Raw genomic sequence first — 16,350 nt, 5'->3', positions numbered from 1 at the left:
GAGACTTACCAATATTATAAATATGCTGCCCTCCATCTTATAGAGTAGGGCACGAGGGGCCAGCAGCACGTTGTTGTAAAATAATAATTGTCTATGGATGACAAAAGTCTTAGCCTAGCCATGGTTAAAGAGACACTTGACAAACAGAGTTGGTTATTTTTGTGGCATACAGCAACCTAACACAATAACCATAGTTATTACTGTAACATACACCAAGACGTATCAATATTTTACCGTGGTGGAACATATATTAATAACATGTTTATACCAATATAATTCAAAGAAAGTTAAACACCATTTCATATTTGAAAATGTTTCCTGTACTGTTTGAACTTTTATATCCACTTAGTTTTAATCATTTGCTTATTTAATTTAAAACAGTTTTAAAACCAATAAATTAGACAAAATTATCTCTTTTAACAAAGCTATTAATATTTCTATGTCTTATAACCTTTTTATTCAAAAATCTTAATTTTCATATAGAATTTACTTCTTTTTTATCTAGCAGTTTTAATTTCACCACAATGTCAATGCTTAGAAAATCCTAGGAAGTTTAAGTAACTTTAAGCTGTTATCAGTCCCCAATTTTTATTAGCACACCTAATATATTTCGTTTTCTTTATCATAAAATAAGATGCCACGGCCGGGCGCGGTGGCTCACGCCTGTAATCCTAGCACTCTGGGAGGCCGAGGCGGGTGGATCGCTCGAGGTCAGGAGTTCGAGACCAGCCTGAGCAAGAGCGAGACCCCGTCTCTACTAAAAATAGAAAGACATTATATGGACAACTAAAAATCTATATAGAAAAAATTAGCCGGGCATAGTGGCACATGCCTGTAGTCCCAGCTACTCGGGAGGCTGAGGCAGTAGGATCGCTTAAGCCCAGGAGTTTGAGGTTGCTGTGAGCTAAGCTGACGCCACGGCACTCACTCTAGCCTGGGCAACAAAGTGAGACTCTGTCTCAACAAAAAAAAAAAAAAAAAAGCCAAGGTATGTAAACTTAAACTGATGTTTAACAATTAAGGTTTTAGTATTTTATCTTATAAATGACTCAGACATTTTATGATTATCCTCTTTAACTTAACATAACATGACTTTAAGATTTTAAGACTTTAAGATTTTAAGTTACTGAAAAGAATTTTGAAATCACAGCACAGGCACTCTCCCTAATGTCTTTCCTGGTCCCCCTAGGTCCCGTGTAGCCATGTGGCATCAAAGATGGCTACGAAGGACAGGGCCTATTTGTGTCAAATCATTTACCAGGGGAGGGTTCAAGACAGAAAGCAGGACTGGAGGATCCAACTCCTCCCGGGATAGCCAGGGGGCAAATTGGGGAGGAGGAAGAATGGGGCAGTTTTGAGCTAGACGGTGCCTTGCAGCTGCTGGTCTAGGCACTGAGAACTCGTCCTTGGGCCTCACCGTAGCCACCTATCCAGACCCCAGAGTCCGGAGGCTCAAAACTAAAAACACAAGCTCACGGTCAAGTCCAGTAAGAGTCAAGGATAGCACAGAAGCAGCAGCTTATGACCTTAAAACATCTAAACTTTGTAATAGTTTTAAAACTAATTTTATGTATCAAAGATTACCAAAGGCACGGGAACTGAAAGGCATTTGAGTTCTTTCCTATTTTCCTGATAAAATATTTGATTTAAGTGCTTACTTTTTTTTAAACCAACTAAATTAGAGCTCTTTTACATATTTTGGTAGTGGAATATTATATATACATGACATGTATATACACACAAACACACAGACATACAGACAGAAGCAGGATTTTTATTTGCTGGATTTTAAATATATATGTGTACGTGTATATATATATATATATATTTAGACTACCAATCTTTTAATTACCTATTTTACTGCTCTAAGCAATTGTTAACTAGGCAACAATTTGCCTTCTAAGATGACTCCTCGGTGAAACACGGCAGAAATTTTAAATTTCAAAAGCACAGAGCTAGGACTTTGGGCCTAAATACTATACCATCGTTTGCTTATACCAAGGAAAAAGTTTGTATGCAGAGTTGTCATTAAGATAAGATAGCCAGAGTCTTACCTTACCTGAACAGGGGTGGTGTTCAAAGGATTTTATCTTTGTTTTAGATCAGATGGTTGCTCTTCAATTTTGTCAGGAGAATTTTTAAGGCTAGCCACGAAATTGCTACATATTCTTTGAGTTACCATTTTTTTCATAAATGCAAATAAGACAATTGTTTAGAATAAGAGATCTCTAAAATGTATTTTTTTAATTGCTTTAATTTAAAGGATCCGTTTTTGGTCATTAATTTGTAACAAAGTACTTATTTTAAAGTGGATATCAAAGCAAAAGCCCTCTTAAGGGTGAGTTAAAACCTCCAGACGGCCCCCCAGTTCTCCATGTGAAACTCACTAGGACGTCCAAACTAGACTCACACGAAGGAGCCGAAGAAAAGTTTCCGAATCAATCAATCTGGAGAAGAAGGTGAGTCCTGGGTGTTTTCAACACTCACCAAAGACATCTTCCAGTTCCAGAAACCATTTCTCCACTGCAAACAGATCCAAGCACCGTGGGTCAACAACATGCACCAACCGAGACGGAGCCAGACGTGGCCCTCAGTCCAGGGGGACCGAGCAGCCACTAAGGGTGCATCTCTAGATCCATGCCACCGGCGAGAGGTCCCCAAACCGCAAGCAAGCGTCCTCGTGGGCCATCCCGGACCAGCCCCCAAATTGTTGCCGCCCAACCAGGTTCATTTGCCCGCTGCCCACCAAGAAGCCAATGCAATGAGCCAGCAGGTTTTACGGCAGGGAAAGAGCCTTTATTCTCCATGGTGCTAAGCAGGGTCACGGGAGAAATTTCTCAAATCCGCCTCCCCGATAACTTAGGAGAAGGGTTTTTAAGGATAGTTTAGCAGGCAGTGGATCAGCCAATTAGGTTCGTTAATTAGGGCAAAATTATAGGGATGTAAAAACCAACTGCTTGGGTTGCCCTGGTCGCTGGGACACAATTCCGGTTGAGTCAGGTTCTTGGTCTGGGCCGCTGGCCTGGGTGGGCCAACTGATCCGCTGGAATGCAGGGCCTGGGGGATATCTTACACACTCCCTTTAGGTTTCCAAATGGTGATGTTATCTACAGAGAAAGTTAAGAATCTTTATGGACACCAGGGGCATGGCTCCGGAGTGGCGATTACAGGGGACGGCTACTGATTATTATCATTATTTTTAGCTAGGCCCTTACCACAGTTCTAGCCTTGCACCCCCTTATTGAAGGGCTGTTTTGGGGTCTTGGGGAGCCTTTCCTCTGGGAAAAAGGGACCGTATGCCTGGACTTTGAGCCAGGTCCCCTGCCCCCGGGGGCTCGTTAGTTGAGATCACCATCAAAGCCCCCTCCCCGGGCTGCTGTGACACCCCCAGCGTCATGCCTGCAGAGCACTCATGATCCCTCAGTATTTTCCCTGCTGCTTCTTATCGTTATGGTTCTCGGATACTTCTGTTTGCTCATTTCACTTGGCGAGGGGTTGGCCAATGTTTACTGAGCGCCTCCTGGGTGCCAGGCTCTGATCTAGGCCCGGGAACTTCCCAGTGAACAAAACAGGCCAAAGCCCCGGGCCCAGAACGGATCCTGGCACCCAGGAGGCGCTCAGTAAACATTGGCCAATCCCTCGCCAAGTGAAATGAGCAAACAGAAGTATCCGAGAACCAGGCAATAACAAGTGAAATAGGGATGCTGAGATGACAAATGCTGCAGAAAAAACAAAAAGTTTGTGCAATTTTAGAACGAAGGACGGGGAAGTCCTCTCTGTGAAGGTCACATTGAGTACATACTGTACACGGGTAAAGGCATGAGCAACATGGATATCTGGAGGAAGAATGAGCCAGGCAGGCGAGGGCGTGTGCAAAGGCCCTGAGGCAGGGGGGAGGCTGGAGTGCAGAAGGCGCACCAGGCCAGTGTGGCTGGAGCAGAGCGGATGGAGGGGACAGAGGAGGGCAGAGAGGTAACGGGGTCAGGTGGAGCAGGGTCATGAAGGCAACTGTCAGGACTTTTATTCTAAATGAGGTGGGAGCCATGGGAGGCTCTTGAGCAGAGCAGCAACACGACCAGATGCAGGTTGAACAGGCTCCCTCCCAATGCTGTGTGGGGAACAGGCTGCCAGGGAGCTCAACACACAGGCTACTGCAAGGGTCCAGGCACAGGATTAGGGGTTTGAACCAGGGTGGTAGCGCGAAGGTTGCTGGGAAGTGGTTGGATCCTAGATATTTGAAGGCCGGTCTGCCAGGCCTTGCTGCTGCAGCAGATACAGTGAGAGAAAGAAACAGAGACATCAACACATTTGGGGCCTAAGAAACCGCAGGATGGAGCTGCCCTGGAATGGTGAGGTGGCAGCGGGGACGCCAGAGGGCTGGGGTCACGGGCGTGTCGCCCCCGGGATGCTCACGGCCGGGCTGCAGGATCCCAAAGAGGCCCCAACCCAGACTTGACACACAAAGGAGGAGCGGAGCGTGGGGCCTTGCAAACACCCAGCAGGTATCGCTGCCCTCGTCTGCCGGGGCAGGAAACGGAGGCTAAGCGAAGCTGGGTGACTGCCCCAAGGTAACACAGCGGGGAGACACTTTCAGCCCAGGTCCGATGGACTCAGGAGCCAAAGCCCTTAGCTAATCAGGAGACGCAGGTGCCGGCCGGGCCGGCCAGGGAGGGCAAACAGAGGTGACAGCTGCCCGTTCCTCACCAGCTGTGAAAACAACCGTCAGCATCCCCACCTCCCGGAGCCAAGGACACACTGTTTGGGCCATCCTCAGGGACACATCCCAGGCAGGGTGTGATGTAACAGAGCCAGGAAGGGGAGATGAGGGAGGCAAACTTGCTCCGGGTTTCCCAGCCAGACCCTGCACCCCTCCTCCTGGACCTCTGGGCTCCGCATTCTTTTATACATTCTTGTTTTTGATAGAGCCGGGCCTCAGTTTGCCCAACTGTTAAATGGGAGAAGGCAACTTGAACTTTCCTTCCCTGCTTCCCAAAACCTTTTAAAGGAGAACTAGGTGGGAGAAGAGAGTACCTGTGCCCCATCACCCAGAGCTATGTCCCATCACCCAGGACACCGATGCCCTCTTGAGCACCAGAAAACAAAAATGGCCGTCACTGCCTCAGTGCCCACTATGTGCCGGGAACTGTCCTTATAGCTTCACATCCGTTAAGTTATTAAAGCCTCAGCACAAATCTAAGAGCTGGCTACTATTAGTTGAAGAAATAGAAGCACAGAGAGGTTAAGTGACTTGTCCAAGGTGACACAGCAAGTTGCTGGCAGAAGTTGGATTTGAACTTGGGCCTGTCTGACTCTGCAGCCCATGCTGTCTACCACAAAGTTATACGGACTCTCAGGAAAGTGACTTGCTTGCCGTCTGGAAATGAACATGCCTCAGATGTCAGAGACATAGTTATGCATTAGTCCCTCTGAGGTTTGAGCATTCCCCTGAGTCCCCCAGCAGCTGATGGACTGGTCAGAATGTTCCCATCAAACGGTGACTCTACCTGGTTCTGTCACTTTTCTCCCCAGGGCAATCTTGGGCAAGCTCCTAACCCTCTTACGCTCTCAGTGATGGGACATAGAACCACGCATGTACCCACACATGTAGATATTTTTGTTTGTTTGTTTGATTTGGGATCTCACTGTTTTGCCCAGGCTGACCTTGAACTCCTGGGCTCAAGCCATCCTCCTGCCTCAGCCTCCCAAGTACCTGGGACTACAGGCATGCGCCACCATGCCCAGCAATTTTTTGTGCATTTAAAAATGAAGAGGTACGTGGACAGCAGAGTCCATGCATCGATGAACGGAGGAAAAAACGTGGTCTGTCCTAGGGTGGGACATCAGTCAGCAGAAAGAGGAACGAAGCACTGACACAGGCTGCCACTTGGGGAACCCTGGAAACATCACGCCACGTGAGAGGAGCCGGACACACAAGACCGCACATCGCACGATTCCATTTACGTGAAATGACGAAATCACGGGACAGATCCACAGAGAGAACACGGACGGGTGGTGGCCAGGGGCTGGGGGAAGGGGAGGGTGGGAAGTGGGTTTCCTTTTGGGGTGATGAAAAACCTCTAAAATCAATACTCTGTACATGGGTGAATTGTATAGTATGTGAATTATAGCTCAATCGGGTTGTTATTAAAAAGTAGATATGCCCAGACAGAAGATCAAAGACAGTGATATATATGATTTTGCCTTTTCCCTCCTTGTTGGTTCTTATATGGTCAGTTTTCTTAATTTGGTGTTTTCCAAATCACAACACTGATACATTCTTGTTGGAGCAAATGGAACACTGCAGAGAGCTAAAGTTAGTCCCCTTGTCCCTAGCACTTGCAGCTCCAAACCTACCCCCTGCCCCGTGTCCGATCATGACCTTGGAGTATAAATTAACTCGACATGATGAGAGCTAATAGCTGTCTTCCTTCAGTCCCCCTCCCTGACTGTGTGGACAGCCTCACGTGGAAATAGCATCCAACGCCTAAATCTGGGACCCCCGAATGTGGCCTGCAAGACGTCCCCCAGCCCCCTCGACCCTCTCCATTGCCCCGTGTCCACAAAGGACTCAGAACGCCGGAGTCACCATGTCAGCGCTGCCACCTGCCACCTGGTGTCCTCAGGCGACTTTACTCAGCCTCTGAGCCTGTTTCCTCGCCTGTAGCGTGGGACTCCAACGCCCATTCCCGAGGTTGTCTACGGCGTCAGGGAGACCCCACCCAGGAAACACATGGCTTGGGAGCAGGCACCGGCAGGTGCTCCAGTAATGTGAGTGCCGCCTGTATACACTCGTACACACGTGAGCTTCCCGATGCCCACATCTTCCCAGCTTTGCCACCCCATGTCCCCAGAGCACGCCTGTGGATGACCCACTGGGGAGGGGGCTTGGGAGTGCTGTGGAACGTCAGCGGGGACAGCGGAGGAGACAGCTTGTCCCACAGTGGGGGATGGCCGTGCGGGCTGTTTGTGCCCTGGCTGTCCTCTGTCTCATCGATATTCTCCTCCCGGCCAGCTTCACAAGACAGCTTTGTTGAGGGGGCCGGGAAGAAAGCTGGCAGACACTGCGGGTGTGTGTGTGTGTGTGTGTGTGTCTGTATGAGAGAGAGGGAGAGAGAACCACCCCTATGGACAGACAGACCACACAGCTGAGGACAAGGAGGAGGCTTGGCGTGGGGCATGGACAGTTTTCAGATGCAAGACTTCCCAGTTCTGCAGTGATGATGATGGTGATGATGATGGTGATGATGATGGCTGCTAACACTTACTGAGCGCCCACTCAGCCCCAGGCCCCTCACACGCACACATTGTTTACCACGGCATCCAAGCCTAGGAGGGAGGCACCATCATCACCCCCATTTCACAGATGAGCAAACGGAGGCTCCAGGAGGCAACGCAATTTGCCCATTGCCACCGGGCTATAAACAGGGCCAGGATTGGAATCCGGGCCCCTGTGCCTTCCCCACCTGCCCCTTCATGCCCCAAGGTCATGAAAGGATGACAGGGGAAGGTAGTGAAGAAAGGCGATAAGGAACTGTGTTTGGGTTGCAGGTGCGGGAGTCAGACTGCCTGGGCTCCAATGCCAGCTCCTCTCTCTTACTGCCTGTGTGACCTTGGGCAAGTGACACCCCCGTGTGCCTCAGCTTCCCTTTCTGCAAGATGAGGATAATAATAGCAGCCACCTCCTGTGTGGTTTGTCACTTGCTCAGGGCTCTGTGGCTGTTAGACGTTCTGGCTTTATGATCCTCGTGGTTTCTTGGGCACCTACTACTCGCCAAGCACATGCTGGCGACTTTAAGTGCATTATCACACGTGATCTTCATGCAATCCTCCTCACGGTCCTTGGGAAGTAGGTATTGTCCCCATTTGCAAGGGGGAAACTGAGGATGGGAAAGGGGAGGTGGAAAGGGGCAGGAGGGGGTTGTGGGAAAGACAGGGGAAGCTGGGGGAGAGAAGCTCGCCAGCTTCCTGCTCTGCTCTGGAAGCCCCGGGCCAGGGGGCGGTCCCGGAGGGGGTGTGGCCGTCCCTGGGGTCCTATTGGCTGCCCGGAGGCGCTGGGGGAATAAAACCCAGGCCCCGTGGCCCCGGGACCATCCAGCAGACAGTCCACCGTCCCTCCACCTCTGCGTGGGCCGCCTACCCAGCCAACCCACCTCCCTGCTCCCTCTGTCCTGCCGCCCAGCTCTATCGCCTGTGCCCAGTAAGTGGCCCCCATCCTCCGCCTCACCCCGGGACCGGCCCTAGTGATTTCTCAGGGGAACAGGGAGAGACAGTCAGCCAGACGAGCTGAGTTTGTGTTCGGTTCTGTGCCTCAGTTTCCTCGTCTGTAAAATGAGGATAACAGTAGAACCTCCTAGGGTGGTTGTGAGGCTGGAATGAGATACGCGCTTAAAGCGCCCAGCCCGCAGATACTAACAGTTCATATTTACTGAGCATTTGTTACATGCCAAGTTGAGAGAAGTGGCGACTTCCTGGGGGCGTCGCTCAGCAGACGCGGCCCCTCCTCCGCGGCGCCTGGCACAACCTCCTCTTCCAAGTCGTGCGTTCCGCGGGGTAGGACCGGCAGGCCGGTGCGGTTGGCAGATGCCGGCTCTACAGGGAGCCCGGCAGAGGGTGGGTGCCCGCAGGGGGAGCCCGGACCCCTTACCGGAAAGCGTGCAATGGCGCCACCTGGGACAGGTGGTGGGACGGACTTCCCAAATCCATCTGAAAGGGGCCTCCCCAACCAGGAGGCCTCCCTGAGGGCAGGGCTTGGTGACCTACACAGGGCTTTAATGTCCAGTCAGTCAGGGGGCCATTGTTTGGGGGGGTCAGGGGTGGCATTTTTTTGGGGGGGTAACCTCTGGGAGATGAAAGTTAATTCAAAGAGATTTGGGGATGCCCTGTTTGGGGTGCCCCCAGTCTCTGACTTTTATTGAAGAGATCTGTCGGTGGGGAGGGCGGGGGGGGGGTCTGTTTAAGTCCCCCCCCCCCCCCCCAGCCAGGCCCTGAATGTCAGCTAATTCAGACAGGCACGGGCTGCCCGCATCTGGGGTGCAGCGGTCGGATCTCCACCCCTCACTTTCCTTCTGGCCGAGGGGTGTCGGGCTCAGTCCGGGTGGGGGGCGGGGGGCGGTCTCAGCCAGCAGTGCCCAGGTCGGGGGACTGGAGCAGGCGGTGTGGTGGGAGACGGGGGTGCTGGCCACCCTCGCCTGGCCCGCTGGGATTCTGGAAGACGGGGGAACCGGACGGTCCCTCTTGGCTCAACCCACGTTGGGAAGAATCAAATCTCCCCTGCGACTCTCAGCAGAAACAGAAAAGATGGACGGCTGGGCGGGTGCACGCGGCTGCGACCAGGCTCAGCTTCAACTGCCCGAGCACGCACAGCCTGTCCACAAGGGGGAGCCCGAGCAAAACCCACGGCCCGGAGCTGACTGCCCAAGTTCAAATCCTGCCTCCCTACTTGCTAGCAGTGCGGCTTGGACAAGTCACGTTCATATTCGAGTTCCTATTGCTGGGTAGCGAACTACCCAAACACGTGGCTCACAACAGCAGCAGTCATTTTACTATTGTGTGTCCCGGTTCTGGAGCTCAACTGGGTTCAGCGAGGCAGTTCTTACTTGGGTCTCTCGTCCAGCTACACTATGACCTTGGCCAAGCCAGGTCCTCTCAAAGCCTTCCTCCCTCCCGTGGCTGGCAGTTGACGCTGGCCGCCCAGCGGAGACCTCAGCAGAGCTGTCAGGCAGGACACGTCCATGTGGCCTCCACATGTGGCCTGGGCTTCCTCCCGACATGGCAGCTGGGTTTGGGAGGGAGCTTCCCAAAGGAGGAGGCCAGGTGGAGGCTGTGTCACCTTTTCTGACCTAGCCTTGACAGCAGTGGTGCGCTAGCGCCGGGCCACGCAGGCTCCAGACAGCAGGCTGTGCCCGTCTCTTCCCAGCTCCTCACTGGTGGTTTGGCACTGGCCTTGGTAAATGTACGCACATCATGGAAGCCGGCACACGCTATGAAGCAGGGCTTTCCTTTCCTTTGGAGAGTCGATTGTTAAACATTTACCAGCACGCCGCTGCTTGGGAGTCACACAGCGTCACTTCCACTGCAGTCACCGGAGCCCGGGGTTCAAGGGGAGAAAACCTAGACCCCACCTCTCATTGAGAAAAACAGCAGGGCCCTGTGAGAGGCGCATGGGGTACCAGAAGAGCTTGCAGTGGCCGCCCTGGAAAACGCAGCCTGAGCCGGTTTCCCCATCAGGAGAACAGGATAAAAACGCCACCTCCTAGGACTGTGAGGAGGAGCAAATGAATTCGTAGCCATAAAACTTAACACAGTGATGGGCGCATGGTAATCACTTAATACATGATTATTCAATACTATAATAATTATTATACAAATCAATAATAATAAAAGAGCTTGTCCCAACTGGATGCTGGACTTTGCAAGGTTACTTTTTCTAAAGAGCACGTATTCAAATAAGTAGCTTAGGCACATGGTAAAACATTCCAACAGCACAAAAGCGGTGCGGCTGTCCCCGGAGGCCACCGCCTGACGGTTTCTCATATGTTTCCTGACATGCTCTGTGCACGCGGAAGCATGTGGATTTGTACGTGTGTGTCCCTGCATTTTTTGCATGAATAGCCTATTCCTGGTGTCCTGCCCTTGCTGTATAATAGTTCATTCGGAATCAGAACATGCAAATCCACCTCCACCTCCTGACTTTCGAAAGCTGCAAGGTCCGAATGTTATTTGTGTGTAGGGGATGCGGGAGTGGCGGGGGGCAATCCTTCTCCCAGTTTTACAGCTGAGAGAGCTGGGGCTGCAGGGGGATCACCTGTCTGATGTCACATGGTGAGTAGGTGGCCCACTAGAGATTTGAACCTAGGGGTCTCCAGGACACTGTCCAGGTGGTGAAGGAAGGGTCGCACTGCTCACGGGATGGCAGCTGCTGGCACCAGGGCCAGCTCTCCCGACCCGCCGGATTTCCTTTCCTTTCTCCCAGCGATGACATCGGGAGAGCCCCTGCACGTGAAGACGCCCATCCGTGACAGCATGGCCCTGTCCAAAGTGGCCGGCACCAGCGTCTACCTCAAGATGGACAATGCCCAGCCCTCTGGCTCCTTCAAGATCCGGGGCATTGGGCACTTCTGCAAAATGGTATAGGATGGGGTCTGCGTCATCTTTTCGGGGGTGGGGGGTGATGGGTCCTCCTTCCTTGACAGGGCAGGGCCAGTGCTGTGGAAATGACAGGAGTCCCAGGGTAGGCCACTGAGCACCCACCATCAGGGCCTCCTCTGGTTAAGGGGCCAGGAGGGTCCCTATGGACCGCTCCGGAGCCATCTGTCACCTCCTTCCTTCACCCTTCCCTGAGCCAGTCTCTTTGGAGAGAACAAATTCCGAGTGGGGGAAGAAGAAGTCAGTGTCAATCGGAACCACTGGAAGGTGTTCCTGGTGGGAGGAAGAAGCCAGGCGAAGGCTGGGAGGTGGGCCTGACTCCCCCCCTCTTGTCCCTGCAGTGGGCTGAGCAAGGCTGTGAGCATTTTGTCTGCTCCTCGGGTAAGTGCCCTGCGCCCCCTCCTGCCCTCTGCTGCGTGTCCGGGGCCAGAGTTTCCCAGCAATGAGCCACTGCGAATGTTTGCAGCAGTCCCCAGTTTGGGATTCTAGGGGGAGGCCAGTGGTCACCCCAGGTGGGGGGAGAGCCCAGAGCCCCAGGTGGCTCCCAGACCCTCCTGCACTGACGCACTCCCCACCCCCACTGCTGGCAGCGGGCAACGCAGGCATGGCGGCTGCCTATGCCGCCAGGAAGCTGGGCGTCCCTGCCACCATCGTCGTGCCCAGCACCACGCCCGCCCTCACCATCGAGCGGCTCAAAAACGAAGGCGCAACGGTCAAGGTGGTGGGTGAGGTGAGTGCTGACCCAGGGCAGGGGTCGCGGAGGGTACCGGTGGCTGGACAGGGACTCCCCAGGGCCTCACCCCTCCCCTGTGGCCTTGCAGACGTTGGACGAGGCCTTCGAAATGGCCAAGGCCCTGGCGAAGAACAACCCAGGCTGGGTCTATGTCTCCCCGTTTGATGACCCCCTCATCTGGTACGTGGAGTGCAGGGTCCCCTGGCGTGGGTGGCACTGGGCCCGGTCATCGTGCACAGCAGCTGCACGCGTGTGCACACACCTACTGGGATGCACACCATGTACAATCGTGCACACGTGCACATACACAGACACCACGGCAGGTACACACACGTGCACAAATGCCTGTTCTCCACGGCTCTGCGCACAACACATCCAGGAGAAAACGCCTGAGCACGCAGGCGCACAAGTGTTGGAGTGGGGAAGTGAGATGGGGCAGGAAGGGGACCGATCAAGGGAGCTTCCATGGGCAGGTGACTGCTGTGGGCAGCTGGAGCTTAATCCCTGGGGGACCCTGGGAGCCAGTGTAGAACAGAGCTTTCTCTCCCGCGAGAGGAGCAGGGATGTTCACACAACTCATGGTCATCAGTCGAGGGCTGCTCTTGGGGGCTGCCATCTCCTGGCACTGCCAGTTGCCCCATTTGTGGGCAGCTCCAGTGGCCAGAGAAAGCCTTCACGTAGACGCAGATGCTGGCAGCTGGAAGTCAAGGTGGAACCGGGGGGGAGGGGACTACCCCAGGGCCCACCAGCTGCCTGGGATGAGGCCAAGTGCAAACCTGAGCTGGTGTGTCCCAGGGCCCCTGCCTGGTGTCTCCAGGAAGCCGCCCTGACCTGCCACCCTCTCCCCTGCCCTCCAGGGAAGGCCACACTTCCATCGTGAAGGAGCTGAAGGAGTCCCTGAGCACAAAGCCGGGGGCCATTGTGCTATCAGTGGGCGGTGGCGGTCTGCTGTGCGGAGTGGTCCAGGGGCTGCAGGAGGTGGGCTGGGGGGACGTGCCCATCATTGCCATGGAGACCATTGGCGCCCACAGCTTCCACGCGGCCACTGCTGCGGGCAAGCTCGTTTCCCTGCCCAAGATTACCAGGTGAGCAGCTGGAGAGCCTCCATCCGGTGTCCGGCAAGCAAGGGGGACACATTGGCTTCAGGGTAGATCCTGACGTCAGCCCCATTTTACAGGTGAGGAAACTGAGGCTTTGGTGGCTTGCCCAGAGTCACACAGCCAGTGAGTGGTACTGCAGAGACTTGAACCCAATCTGCATGACTCTGTACCATGTCACACTTCCTCACATGACAAGTCTAATGTTAATCATTTACTGAGTTTCTCTGTGTCAGGGTTTTGCACACCCCATTAACTTGCCAACTATTTACTGAGCCCCTAATATGTATAAGACACTGGCTGACCCTGGGGAGAGAGTGGTGAGTAAACACAGCTCCTGCTCCCAAGGAGTTTGTATCCCGGCCCCAAACCTTTGACAGATGGTGTTTAATTAGGATTAGGTTTTGGCCACACTACACAGAAGCCCAAAATAACAGTGGCTTGAACAGGATTCAACTTTATTTTTCTCATATATAAAAAAAAAATCTAGAGGTGGACAGTCCAGGAGCAATTCCATGAAGTCAGGGTCCCAGGGCCCTTGAGTTTGTTGCCTCACCATCCTTAGCATACAGCCTATGGTCCAAAACAGCTGCCCGAGTGCCAACTGTCACAACCACATTCCATCTCACAGAAGGAGAAAGCAAGGGCAGAAGGCTATGCCTCAGCCTTCAAAGACAGACACAGACACACTTCCACTTACCTCTCATTGGCCAGAACTTAGTCACGTGGCCACACCTAGCTGCAAGTGAGGCTGGCAAGTGTCTATGCAGGCATCCATGTGGGCAGCTAGAAGGGGATGTTGGGGCAGACAATAGGCTCTGCCGTAGATAGGAGAAGACTGAATCCAGGTAAGAACTTCTCGATTCCTGAGCCCGGTACCCCGGAGCTGCTGTGTTGGCTTCTGCTCCCACGCTGTAGGGACCACAGAAGTCCTGGTTGAGTGCCTGCCGTGAGCCATGTGCTGCCCAAGGGCCGAGGGGCCCAGGCTGTCAAGACACTTATGGTCAAGGAGGGGAGGCGAGAGCAGAGCTGAGCAGGGAATGGGACTGGCGGTCCCTCAGGAAGCCTGGGGAACCATCCACACGCTGGGCACCAGCGCGGATCCTGCTCCCAGCGCCAGCACCACCACTCCCTGGCTATATGACCTTGGGCAAGTGACCATTCACTCTCTGCCTCTGTTTCCCCTTCTATAAAATGGAACCAATTGGTAACAGCAAAAACCATTGTTAACTAACGCTTATTAAGTGCTTGGCACCCAACACTTTCTCAAGAAGTCCTCACTGTGTCCCCTGGCTCTGTTTCCTCCATCCTCATGTCCTTCTCTGTCCTCACCTCTCTTAGTGTTGCCAAGGCCCTGGGCGTGAAGACTGTGGGAGCCCAGGCCCTGAAGCTCTTCCAGGAACACCCCATTTTCTCTGAAGTTATCTCGGACCAGGAGGCTGTGGCTGCCATTGAGAAGTTTGTGGGTATGTGCCATGTCCTCTCAAGACCCGGCCTGATGGCTATCCACTGGGTGTGCCAAGGGATCCTATTCACCCCAAATTTTGTTCCCAGTTCTGTCTCCCATCCCTGCCTAGAACATCCCATTAATGGAAGGTAATATAATACAGTGTAAAAATAGAAAACCAAAAGCCACAAATGAAGGAGTAGGACCAATAACTATGACAGCAGGGAACAATAACTGAATATTTAAAATATTGACTCTGAGCTTCCTGGTAGCCAGGATGAAAAGGAAAAGCATGGGACTCAGAGTTGGACTCAGAGGTGGTTCTCTAACTAGGCTGGACTATTCCTGGGTTCAGCCTAAAGGACAGGGATGGCAGGGAAAGAAAAGTCCTGGCATAGTGGCTCACGCCTACAATCCCAGCACTTTGGGAGGCTGAAGTGAGAGGATCACTTGAGGCTAGGAATTTGAGACCAGCCTGAGCAACATAGCTAGACCACATCTCTACAAAAAAAATTTTTTAAATTAGCCAGGCACGGTGGCACATGCCTGTATTCCCAGCTAGTTGGGAGACTGAAACAGGAGAATTGTTTAAGCCCAGGAGTTTGAGGTTACAGTGAGCTATGACTGCAAAACTGCACCCCAGCCTGGGCGACAGAGGGAGACCCTGTCTCTAAAAGAAAAAAGGTAGCATTTATTCTGCCACTTAATTCTCTATATCCACAGCTAACTTAGCTAACCATCTCACTCTTGCTCAGATGATACCTCAGAATCCTTCTCAACACAGTGCGCAGGCAATTCCGATCAACGTATCACTATTAGTGCTCACGATGAACCCCAGGCCCTGAGTCTGTGGCCAGGGCACTTCCAAGTCCCACCAGTGGCCTCCCAGTTCCCTCGCACCCTGGGGACTAGGCCCCCACCCTCACCATGCCCCTTCTCTGGCAGATGAGGAGAAGATCCTGGTGGAGCCCGCCTGCGGGGCAGCCCTGGCCGCCGTCTACAGCCGTGTGGTCCAGAAGCTGCAAGGCGAGGGGAAGCTCCGAGTCCCGCTGCCGTCCCTGGTGGTCATCGTCTGCGGGGGCAGCAACATCAGCCTGGCCCAGCTGCGGGCCCTCAAGGAACAGCTGGGCATGAAGAACGGGCTGCCCAAGTGAGGACGCCTCACCCACGTGTCCTCTCCTAATCCAGGAGACCCTGGAGGGGCTGGAGTTTTATCCAGCGCCTTGTTGTAAATATTCTTGTTTGGTGGTGAGCCTGCGGCCTGGGCTGGCAGGTTAGCTCGCCCCGATGAGCCCACCGTGCGGAGGGGTCGGAAGGTCAGTGGCCAGTGAGGCTGAGTTGGATCTTTGGTATCTCTGTGACTGCTCCGTGCATGTCCTTGGCCACTCTGCTAGAGTGACAACCGCCCACAAGTACGCCAGGTCCCCAGAGCTGGGTGGGTGGCAGGGACCTGCCTCACAGCAGGAGGGGCCTCCTGGAAGCAGTGACCCCCCCCCCCCAGGCTTCCCCCCTGGGAAGTGGCCAGGGCCTCGATCCGGCCGAGGAACCGTCTCATCCTTCCCCCCAGGAAGCCCAACCCCCACCCTTACTCATTTTTCTAAGGTGCAAACTTTTTCACTGAAAAAGAAAATTATGTATTTATGAAACAAAGATGCTTCTCTTTTGAGTTTTTCCTTCTGCCCTCCCCTCCTTCCACCCCCCACCCAAGCCTGCTCTAGCCCCAGCTTCAACCGGGAGCAGACCCCACTCACCCCCCACCCCCCCCACCAACAGCGAGGCCCCGACTCCCGCTGGGCTTGCGTGCTGTGCCGGGAGGGGACATCCCTACAGCACAGGGAGCAGGTGGCTAAACAAGAGGGACTCGGGTGGGACAAAAGCGGCCTGCACCGAAGGCACATCCAGCGGCAGAGGCAGGTGAGGCGACCCCA

The 16,350-nt window shown here is 53.4% G+C and overlaps 1 protein-coding gene across 1 annotated transcript; it reads left to right on the top strand.

Annotated features, from left to right (window-relative positions):
* The first annotated feature begins 8,100 nt into the window (after positions 1–8,100).
* On the top strand, positions 8,101–16,029 carry SDS (serine dehydratase). The gene is made up of 8 exons (XM_069497015.1): positions 8,101–8,197; positions 10,973–11,127; positions 11,487–11,526; positions 11,736–11,875; positions 11,967–12,058; positions 12,736–12,963; positions 14,317–14,441; positions 15,368–16,029. The coding sequence occupies exons 2-8, from the start codon at positions 10,975–10,977 to the stop codon at positions 15,574–15,576; spliced, it is 987 nt and encodes a 328-aa protein (XP_069353116.1). The 5' UTR covers positions 8,101–8,197; positions 10,973–10,974; the 3' UTR covers positions 15,577–16,029.
* Positions 16,030–16,350: the final 321 nt, after the last annotated feature.

Source organism: Eulemur rufifrons, chromosome 21 (genome assembly GCF_041146395.1).
Source record: "Eulemur rufifrons isolate Redbay chromosome 21, OSU_ERuf_1, whole genome shotgun sequence".
In the NCBI taxonomy this organism is placed as follows: domain Eukaryota; kingdom Metazoa; phylum Chordata; class Mammalia; order Primates; family Lemuridae; genus Eulemur; species Eulemur rufifrons.
Note: the sequence above shows the minus strand (reverse complement) of the source record. Positions and strands in the feature narration are given on the sequence as shown.